The following is an 11524-nucleotide window of genomic DNA, read 5'->3' as shown; positions in this document are numbered from 1 at the left end:
GCTTTTTCACACTTTTCTCACTTTTCTTTCAGACCCATAAGCTCAGTTTCCTTCAGTGTGATTCTGCGGTGCCTGATATTACAGCAGCAGCCGCCTCACAGGCTTCATAAAAACAACTATTCAAAGTACAAACTATGAGACATGGGACAATAAAACAGACTGAGCTCATTTTAGAGAAACTAATATTCCTTTTCCAGTGTTCTGCCAGCAGTCTGTTCTGACACTTTGGGCTTTATGAGCGGCACATCTTGACGAGTCTGGAACTTTATTGAAGGAGAAAATGAGTGTGTTTAGTGCTCAAGACAGAGCGAGTCAAAACAAGACTTAAAACTAGTGCTCAAGACAGAGCAAGTCAAAACAAGACTTAAAATAATGCTCAAGACAGAGAAATAGTGCTCAAGACAGAAATAGTGCTCAAGACAGAGAAATAGTGCTCAAGACAGAGAAATAATGCTCAAGACAGAGAAATAGTGCTCAAGACAGAGGGAGTCAAAATAAGACTTAAAATAGTGCTCAAGACAGAGCAAATCAGAGCAAGACTTAAAAATGCATATAACTGAAAGTATTTTATCTACACTCTTGCCTCTTACTGTAATTGATTAATTTTTGTTGATGTTTTTATTGATTGTATTTGTTGTTGTTTTTTATATTTTATGCTGCTTGAACTGTGAAGCACTTTGAATTGCCTTGTGTATGAAATGTGCTCTCCAAATAAACTTGCCTTGCCTTGCCTTTACATGGACTTGAGTATCCCAGTCATTACTGGGCATTTCAAGTGTCCTGGTTATATCTGTGCCAAGTAAGTAGAGTATACCGATTTCCGGAAAAGCCAATATCCAGGTTATTGGAAACCAGGATATTCTCATTATTCCAGGATATAGTGTCATATCCTTGTTTCTCACCACTGCTGACTTGCAGAGCATGTGACAACTTTTCAAACGGATAAAGCAGGAGCACACACATTCCTGTATAGTGATTGTAGCTGGTAGCTGAGCTTTTTAAACTTTTGATCATGTTAACATTAACAAAACATTCCGGTATAGTACCAAAAATAAGTCAATTTTCACCCTTTTTGGCTGTTAGGACTAAGGGCTAAGGGACAAAGATGCATGTCTGGCACTGAAGCTGGGACAGTCATCATGAGTCATTAGCCCCACCCCTTCTGGAGCTGACATTTGTTAAAGGAACAGGCCACCATTTTTCCATACTGAGATATGTTCTTGCCTGAGCTTAGACGAGTTGATGCGTCCCTGTCTGGTCTTTGTGCGTGTGCTCAGTCACGCAAAATGACCAAAGATGTTTTTAGCATTTGGCCTCTCCCAATGTATTGCTATAGCTCCAAACAGGGGTGAAGTTGGAAGCTACCACACTCTTCCACGGACACGCAAAAAGACCAGACAGGTATGCATCAACTCGTCTAAGCTCAGGTAAGAACATATCTCCGCCTGCACCGCCTCCTGGGTTGTTCCCTGTTAGAGCATGGTGTCCCGCACTGGTCATCTCCTCCACCTCCTCCTTCCTCTTCCTCCTTCTCGCCTCTTGGGACACCTCCACTGTGCAGCAGGTGTGGGGAGTTCTTGTTTCCTCTTCAGTGTTTACACTTCACCATGGAGACCATATAAACAGGGATGTGAGTGATTTCTCTGACACATGTAACAGCTAAACGTCATATCCAGAATATTGTCATAACCAGGATATTACTCTATAACTGGGATACTGGAGTGCATGTAAACACACTCAATGGGTGTGTAGATAATGTCATCTAATTGTTGCCTGCATGTTAATTTTTGCACAGGGCCACCCACCCAGAGGAGAAACTTCCCCGGCCCTAGTGCTGAGGTCACCTCGGGCGGTAGTTTGCCCGGAAAAGCCATGGTCCGTGCTCCATATGGTTATGATGCAGGTTGGATTGGAAACATATTTTGAAAAGATCAGATTCTTATGACTGTGAAGAAGCTAATTACTTGAGTATGCCTTGAGTTGTAGACGCCGCGTCTTTAAAGAGGGGGTATTATGCTTTTTTCAATCACATAGCACCAGTCTATATCACACTACAATGATGACCAAACCTCCTGTTGGTCTGTAAATGCAGTAAATTAGAATAACTGCCTTGTATAAAATTGCTCTCTCAAAATGGCTGTAGTGAATGTCTTGAAATAGGCCTCTGTCTCTTTAAGAACCTCTGAGCCTTTCCGACACGCCCCCTCCACACGCTGTCTGTGGCATCAGTGGGGAGGGGGTTCTGCTGAGGGGCAGTGGTTGGTTACTCGGCTGGTGACGAAAGCTCGGAGGCGTCTCCAGGAGGTGGGGGCGTTCCTAGGAGGACTCAGGCAAACCTATCCCTAAAATGGCCGCCATCAGAGTTTTTACAGATTACTCAAAAATACGTGAATGTGCCAAGGCAACACTTCAGGCATGTTTTTAATGAGGGAATGACACAATAACATGATGTAAAGCTTGAAAAAGTCGATTTTGCATAATACCCCCCCTTTAAAATCTCACCCCGCACTCCTTTCTACTTTCTGATTTCAATAACTTAGTCATTACTGGGTAGGGTTGCATAGGAAATGTTTATTATTGTCTCTACTAAGAAGTCTGAATGACCCTTACATACAGAACTCAATTCGTTTTACATTTTAAAAGCATTCTGAGTTAATAGCTTTGGACATTTGCAAAGCACTTCTAGCTTATTAGCAGGTAAAAGACGTCATCACTTTCAACATGACTGTCGCTTCCTGTGGTTTAGTCCACTCAATCGCATCTCACATGGACTTACAAGCACAGCATGGAACAATGTCTGTAAACACATAGATGTTTTTTTTTCTGTGGCAGGAACATGAGTAGGTTTCTCTGTACCACCTCCTGATTGTGAAGCCAGTGTGTGCCATGTGGTTATTTGTTTGTTCAGACCACATAGGACTTCCTGTTCAACTGCTGACTGCCGACGGTGCATCACCCACCGGCACAGCGCCGCAGGACCCTATGAGTCAACCGTGATCATTCTCACTAAAGAGAGAAAAGCAACTTAAAGCACAAGGGGAAACGAAACCTGAAGATTGACACCTGAGAAAAAATGACAGCAGCAAAGGCCGTCGAAATGTCCACACCCAGAGAGAATGTATATGGGACACTTGAGGTTGGAGAGTGTGGCCAGAAATGTTGGTGCATTTCTTTGACATTCATTTTAGCTTAGCAAAATCACACTGCCTGAGCACAAAAAAGTCCACATTCTCTGATATTTGGAGCTTCTGTAAAAAGATCCAGTCATTTTCCACAAAGTTCGCGTATTGTTGATGAGAGAAAGTCTCAATGGGGTTAAGATCTGGACTCTGTGGTGGCCGATCCATGTTATTTTGAAATGTCTCGTGCTCCCGGAACCACTCTTTCACGGCCGGCATTAGTCCCATCAATCCCGGTGTTGTCATCTGGGAATATGACCGAGGCCATCAGAGAAGAAGAAATACATTGAAGGAATAACCTGGTCATTCAGGATGTCCAGGTCGTCAGCTGATCTCATTCTTTGGGTAAATAGTGTTGCTGAATCTGGAACTGATCAACTGGGTGTCCCAGTTTACCAAGGACAGTCCCAGTTTCCCTGAGACATTCCCAGTTTACCCAGAACAGCCCCAGTTTACCCAGGACAGTATCAGTTTACCAAGGACAGTCCCAGTTTACCAAGGACAGTATCCGTTTACCAAGGACAGTCCCAGTTTACCCAGGACAGTATCAGTTTACCAAGGACAGTCCCAGTTTACCCAGGACAGTCTCAGTTTACCCAGGACAGTCTCAGTTTACCCAGGACAGTCTCAGTTTACCAAGGACAGTATCAGTCTTCCCAGGGCAGTCCCAGCTTATCCAAGACAGTTCCAATTTACCCGGGACAGTTCCAGTTTACCCAGAACTGCATCAGTTTACTAAGGACAGTCCCAGTTTACTAAGGACAGTATCAGTTTACCAAGGACAGCCCCAGTTTACCCAGGACAGTCCCAGTTTACTAAGGACAGTATCAGTTTACCAAGGATAGCCCCAGTTTACCCAGGACAGTCCCAGTTTACTATGGACAGTATCAGTTTATCCAGGACAGTCCCAGTTCATCCAGGGCAGTTCCAGTTTACCCGGGACAGTCCCAGTTTATTCAGGACAGTTCCCATTTACCCTGAACTGTCCCAGTTTACCCAGAGCAGTATCAGTTTACCCGGAACAGTCCCAATTTACCTCGGACAGTTTCAGTTTAAGGCCTTCTGTACCATGTCCTAGTGGATTTCTCCCAAACCATTGTTGTGTCCCAGTTTTACACATTTCCTGTCCCAGGTATCTCAGTTTTGCACCACCCCCATGGCCAAAGCAGCCGTTTTTACCGGAAAATTGGACAGGATTTTTACCATGTTAAACATAAAGTTAACACAAAGTTACCGACAACTAATTTACTATCTACGTCGTGGGGGGAAAACATCCTAAATTCTCATTTGGTCCCAATGTGGAAAATCTGGACACCCTAGAACTGCAGCAACCCCAGATCAGTCAGTCACAGTTAGCTACATACAGGTGACTTTTTCTTTTCTTCGTCAGGCAGTGTACCTTCCAATGATCTTTTGGCAATTGATTAAGACGTTGGGATTGTTAGGGCTGATCTCCTTAAGTCCAGATATGAGCTTATTGTTTTTTTGTGTTTATTTTGGGCAGGAGTAGATGACGTGAGGCTCCACTGGTCTGCGAGGCGTCTGCCCTCCAGGTCTGTTTGTGGCTTTGACGTTGAGCGCCGCGTAGGTCACGTCATCGGAAGGAGCCTGGAATCAACAGTGTTTAACCTGAGTTAGCTCAAACGCACAAGAGAAAATGAAGTAAAAGCCAGTAAAAATGCAACCTCACCGCGTTGGCTTCATCTCGCAGCTCTTTGATTGCTAATGAAAATAGACATAATATCAGAATGCATGTACTGTATGTTGGAGACTCATGAGGGGTGGGAAAACAGAGCAAGCGACTCAATGGCTTTACAGAACAATAAAATAAAAATCCGCTACATTGTGATACGGCATCAGAATCATTTCCCCCACAAATGACACTAAGCACCTGTTTCCCAGCCCTTGATATTCAAACGTAGCTTTTACCTTTCTTAAGTTTGCAGTTATTTGCAGAAAGAACGATGATCACTATCATAAGGACCGCACTCAGAGAACCCACAATGATGAGCAGCAGAAACGGGTCCAGCTTGTCTGGAAAACAGGTTTGGATTAGTAAATGCCATGTTTTTTTTTGTTTGTTTGTTTTTAATCAAAAATTGACCAAAGAAGAAAAATCTTACTTTCAGCTTTAAGGTTGATGTTCTGTAAATGGTTGGGTGAGTCAGAAGCACCTAAACAAAGGATCAAAATAGAGATAATGTACTTTATCTTTCATTCAGATTTATTTAAATGGGATGATAGCATATTAAAGTAGATGATGTAGATGTAGACTGCTTCACAGTCAGAGGGCTAAAATGTATTCCTCCATTCCTCATATTAGCAGGAATGTATTCAGTCTTCTCTCAAATATTAATGCTCTTGGTTTTGTATAACTGTGCACTACAAACTGCAAGTGCACTTTAATAACATTTACAGAATTACTTAATAATCTTAGTAATCACAAAAGTAACTATCAGTAATCATCAAAATAATCAGTGGCAAAACTTCAGTGCCAATATTTAGCTCCATATAACCAGTGTTGGGGAGAATACTTTGAAATTGTATTTTGTAACAGAATACTGAATACTTGCCTTAAAGTCTAATCTGTATTCTTAACACTACACCGCCTGTTCTGAACTTATTTAACACTATTAAGAATGTAAAAAAACGCGAAATGCCAATTAGTCCAAAATGACGTAGAGCTAAACTTTTCCCTGACTGTTGTGATCTTTTCTTGAATGTTTGATTTGAGGAAAACTGTATTCTAAATATAAAAGTGTGATCTTTGATCTCTGTGTCTGAACACAGTTACTCAAAATGAGAATTCGGTAAGTATTCAGTGAGGCCATACCACCTTTGGTCTGTCTGATCCCGTCAGATCTCAAAAATGAGCAGGAAGGGCCTGGTGGATACTTCTGGAGACCGTTTGGTAACACCACGAAGCCTGGGTTGAATGTGGGTCTGAGTGAGTGAGAGAGTGCCGGTGGTCGGACTAATGTAACAGAACAGTGCTATATAAAACCAATGGATTATTATTATTATCATTACTATCCCAATCTGTCACTGTGTTCAGTGCTGGGAAGCTTTCTGAACAGCTTTAGAATCAGAATTGGTTGTATTGCCATTGTCAATGAACAGGTGTAATCGTGCAACATGAAACATAAAACTTGGTAGAGATAACAATCTTTAAAACTATAAGGGCGTGCATGAAATAGATTCAAATATAAGAGATAAACAAACAACAATTGACACAGAACAGCAGCGTGAATGGAATTACTGGTGCATTAAGTGTCAGATATTGGCCTGTTCATAGCATTTATTTGAAAGACGTATTCCTGGTACTCGTATCCAGGTACTGTTACAAGAGTATTTAGAATACAGTTACTTTCCTAATACATTATGGTTAACTCTGTAGTGCCTCACCTTTAATCATCATTACTATGTCCCACCCAAAACACACATTTGAAACTAGTTATATTTGCATTTTGTGCTACTAATTAGTGGTGAATAAGTTTAAAAACCATGTGCATTAACATGAAGGTATTCTAAGCGTTCAGAACATAGTACTCTGTTACTAAACACAATTTAGTATTTAGTATTCTCCCCAACACTGAGTGAGCTTAATCATCCTGTCTTTCCGTTTGTGTTCACCGGAAGGCTGAAGATAGATTATTGATATATTTCTCATGAATCTATAGCATTTAGTGAAAAATGAGAAATGTAAGTCAACATGACGATGCACTTTGAGGTGTTTTTGATCTTATTTCTTCAGAATGAAGGGAAAGCCCTTTTCCACCCCTATTTTTCCGATCAGCAATTACGGTACCTAAGACTGTCACTCATGCGGAGTTCACCCTGGGACCGTTAGCCAAGTTTGCTTTTATGCTATTTTTTACTTTGTAGGTGGCATTCAGTGTGATCATGACTCCAGCATTTGGTGCACAAAGAGAAAATGTATCTGTAAATGTCAATCAACCCCATGAACTGCTACCTTAACGTGGTGGGGTTGTTTGAGTGCCCGAATGATCCGAGGAGCTATGTTGTCTGGGGCTTTATGCCCCTGGTAGGGTCTCCCATGGCAAACAGGTCCGAGGTGACGGGTCAGACGAAGAGCAGTTCAGAAGACCCCCATGGACGTACACTATACAAGGACCGTGACGTCGCCCGGCATGGCGCAGCCGGGGCCCCACCCTGGAGCCAGACCTGGGGTTGGGGCCCGAACGCGAGCGTCTGGTGGCCGGGTCTCTGCCCACGGGGCCCGGCCGGGCCCAGCCCGAAGGGACGACGTGGGCCCGCCCTCCTGTGGACCCACCACCCGCAGAGGGATCCGTAGGGGTCGGGTGCGGAGAGGACTGGGTGGCAGTCGAGGCCGGGTGCCTCGACGACCTGGTCCGCATGCACAGCTTCTGGCGTTCGGGACATGGAACGTCACCTCGCTGGGGGGGAAGGAGCCTGAGCTTGTGCGGGAGGTTGAGAGATACCGGCTAGATATAGTCGGGCTCACCTCCACGCACAGCTTGGGTTCCGGATCCCAACTCCTGGAGAGAGGCTGGACTCTCCATTTTTCTGGAGTTGCCCGCGGGGAGAGGCGGCGGGCGGGGGTGGGTTTGCTCATATCCCCCCAGCTCAGCCGCCACGTGTTGGAGTTCACCCCGGTGGACGAGAGGGTCGCGTCCCTACGCCTTCGGGTCGGGGACAGGTCTCTCACCGTTGTTTCGGCCTACGGGCCCAACATCGGTGCAGAGTACCCGGCCTTCTTGGAGTCCCTGGGAGGGGTACTAGATAGTGCTCCGACTGGGGACTCCATTGTTCTGCTGGGGGACTTCAACGCCCATGTGGGTAACGACAGTGAGACCTGGGAGGGGGTGATTGGGAAGAACGGCCTCCCCGATCTGAACCCGAGTGGTGTTCTGTTATTGGACTTCTGTGCTAGTCACAGTTTGTCCATAACGAACACCATGTTCGAGCACAAGGGTGTCCATAAGTGCACGTGGCACCAGGACACCCTAGGCAGGAGGTCGATGATCGACTTTGTAGTTGTGTCGTCTGACCTCCGGCCGCGTGTCTCGGACACTCGGGTGAAGAGAGGGGCTGAGCTGTCAACCGATCACCACCTGGTGGTGAGCTGGATCCGCTGGCAGGGGAGGAAGCCGGTCAGACCTGGCAGGCCCAAACGTGTTGTGAGGGTCTGCTGGGAACGTCTGGTGGATCCCTCTGTCAGTGGGGTCTTCAACTCCCACCTCCGGAAGAGCTTCACCCAGATTCCGGGGGAGGCGGGGGACATGGAGTCAGAGTGGACTCTGTTCTCCTCCTCCATTGTCGATGCGGCTGCTCGTAGTTGTGGCCGTAAGGTCTCTGGTGCCTGTCGCGGCGGCAATCCCCGAACCCGGTGGTGGCGCCCGGAAGTAAGGGATGCCGTCAAGCTGAAGAAGGAGTCCTACCTGGCCTTGTTGGCATGTGGGACTCCTGAGGCAGCTGAGAGGTACCGGCAGGCCAAGCGTGCTGCGGCTCGTGCGGTCGCAGAGGCAAAAACTCGGGTCTGGGAGGAGTTCGGGGAGGCCATGGAGGAAGACTATCGGTCGGCCTCGAAGAGATTCTGGCAAACCATCCGGCGCCTCAGGAGGGGGAAGCAGTGCTCCACCAGCACTGTTTACAGTGCGGGTGGGGGGCTGCTGACCTCGACTGGGGATGTCGTCGGACGGTGGAAGGAGTACTTCGAGGACCTCCTCAATCCCGTCGTCACGTCTTCCAATGGGGAAGCAGAGGCTGGGGACTCGGAGGTGGGCTCGCCCATCACCGGGGCTGAAGTCACCAAGGTGGTGAGAAAGCTCCTTGGTGGCAAGGCTCCGGGGGTGGATGAGATTCGCCCTGAGTACCTCAAGTCTCTGGATGTTGTAGGACTGTCTTGGCTGACACGTCTCTGCAACATCGCGTGGCGGTCGGGGACAGTGCCTCTGGATTGGCAGACCGGGGTGGTGGTCCCTCTCTTTAAAAAGGGGGATCGGAGGGTGTGTTCCAATTACAGAGGAATCACCCTCCTTAGCCTCCCCGGTAAGGTCTATTCCGGGGTGCTGGAGAGGAGGATCCGGCCGATAGTTGAACCTCGGATCCAGGAGGAACAATGCGGTTTTCGTCCTGGTCGTGGCACACTGGACCAACTCTATACCCTTCATCGGGTACTCGAGGGTTCGTGGGAGTTCGCCCAACCAGTCCACATGTGTTTTGTGGATCTGGAGAAAGCGTTCGACCGCGTCCCTCGTGGTGCCCTGTGGGGGGTGCTCCGGGAGTATGGGGTCCGGGGCCCTCTGCTAAGGGCTGTCCGTTCCCTGTATGACCGCAGCAGGAGCTTGGTTCGCATTGCCGGCAGTAAGTCAGACCTGTTCCCGGTGCGTGTTGGTCTCCGCCAGGGCTGCCCTTTGTCACCGGTTCTGTTCATTACTTTTATGGACAGAATTTCTAGGCGCAGCCAGGGGCCGGAGGGTGTCCGGTTTGGGAGCCTCAGAGTCTCATCTCTGCTGTTTGCGGACGATGTTGTTCTGATGGCTTCAACGAACCAGGACCTCCAGCACGCACTGGGGCGGTTTGCAGCCGAGTGTGTAGCGGCCGGGATGAGGATCAGCACCTCCAAATCCGAGGCCATGGTTCTCCACCGGAAAAAGGTGGTTTCCCCTCTTCGGGTCGGTGGGGAGTCCTTACCTCAAGTGGAGGAGTTCAAGTATCTCGGGATCTTGTTCACGAGTGAGGGACGGATGGAGCGTGAGATCGACAGACGGATCGGTGCGGCGTCAGCAGTGATGCGGTCGCTGTATCGGTCTGTCGTGGTGAAGAGGGAGCTGAGTCGGAGGGCAAAGCTCTCGATTTACCGATCGATCTACGTTCCCACCCTCACCTATGGTCATGAGATTTGGGTAATGACCGAAAGGACAAGATCGCGAATACAAGCGGCCGAAATGAGTTTCCTTCGCAGGGTGGCTGGGCGCACCCTCCGAGATCGGGTGAGGAGCTCAGTTACCCGGGAGGAGCTCGGAGTAGAGTCGCTGCTCCTTCACGTCGAAAGGAGCCAGCTGAGGTGGCTCGGGCATCTGTTTCGGATGCCTCCTGGTCGCCTCCCGCGGGAGGTGTTCCAGGCATGTCCTAGTGGGACAAGGCCTCGTGGAAGGCCCAGGACACGGTGGTGGGACTATGTCTCCGAGCTGGCCTGGTGTCGCCTCGGGGTCCCCCCAGAACAGCTGGAGGAGGTGTGTGTGGATCGGGAAGTTTGGGCATCTCTGCTGAGACTGCTGCCCCCGCGACCCGGCCCCGGATAAAGCGGAAGAAAATGGATGGATGGATGGAATAAATGTCAATCAGATTAGAGACCCCTGACACAAGACAGACTTGGCGTTGTTCAACTTATTCTTTTATAGACTTCACCGGACCGAGCTGAAGAATTAGAGAGAAGGATTCAATTCATCGTGTAAAAAAGGCAGCTTTACCTGTAACTGTTAAGTAAGTCGTCTCTCCAAGTACCATGTTTGACCTTAAGAAGAATCCACAGAAGTACAAGCCGGTGTCTAAGAAATCCACTTCGTCGATGTTCAAGAACACGTCCGTTTCGTTGGAGCTCATTCGAAACCTCCCATTTTTAAATCCAGCGCAGTAGGAAGGAGGATAAGCTCCAACAACTGATGAAATACAGTTGGCTTTGGTTCCGTTCTCCACTCTGAACCAGTCCACTTGAGTATCATCTTTGGAAATATTCACACACGACAAAGTGACGTTTCCTCCTGGATGGACCTCCAACGTCCTATGAGCCAAAGCCACCACGACCAATCCTTCAAAAGAATAAACAAGACACATGTGATAAATAAACAGCTACTAAAGTTTTCACTAGATTTAGACTGATTTGAATGACCTACCACCTAAGCAGACGGTGACTGCTGCGATGGAGAGCGCCTTCATGGTTCCTGAAGAGTGACACCTCCAGTCATCTCTCATTCCATTTATATCGAGGGGCTTCTAAACCCTGCTGAGAGGTGTGGTTTCTACAAAAAAAATGTGGTAAAGCGGTGACAGCAATGTATCTGAAAGTTAGAAAAGAGGAAATCAATGAACACCAAGGAACCTGAAAGTGAAAAAGATTCACAGAATGAGTCATTGCTTCTGACCAGAGCCCCAGGTTTAGGTGTGAAGGAGATATGAGGAAATTGAAACACATTTATGACAAAAACAAAACTTAAACAAGTTCAAACTGTTTGGGACTTTTTGATGTAAAGCAAAACTAAAAAGGTTTATATATTATTTTTTTTCCTTCCCAGATCTCAGCAACTAACCAGAGTCTAGCATCCTCCCGTGTCGACCAATGATACGAGCTTTTCCTGAGA

At 47.3% G+C, this 11524-nt stretch overlaps 1 protein-coding gene across 1 annotated transcript; it reads right to left on the bottom strand.

The window, feature by feature from the left end:
* Positions 1-4658: 4658 nt before the first annotated feature.
* LOC306980307 (uncharacterized protein) lies at positions 4659-11104 on the bottom strand. Its single transcript, XM_079579655.1, has 6 exons — positions 11060-11104; positions 10637-10975; positions 5303-5353; positions 5109-5213; positions 4870-4901; positions 4659-4787 (listed from the first exon to the last, which is right to left on the bottom strand). The coding sequence occupies exons 1-6, from the start codon at positions 11100-11102 to the stop codon at positions 4671-4673; spliced, it is 687 nt and encodes a 228-aa protein (XP_079435781.1). The 5' UTR covers positions 11103-11104; the 3' UTR covers positions 4659-4670.
* Between the last annotated feature and the right edge of the window lie 420 nt (positions 11105-11524).

The sequence above is a fragment of the Gobius niger genome (assembly GCF_951799975.1).
Source record: "Gobius niger genome assembly, chromosome: 21".
Taxonomy (NCBI): Eukaryota; Metazoa; Chordata; class Actinopteri; order Gobiiformes; family Gobiidae; genus Gobius; species Gobius niger.
The sequence above is the reverse complement of the archived record's forward strand: the minus strand, read 5'-3'. Positions and strand labels throughout refer to the sequence as shown.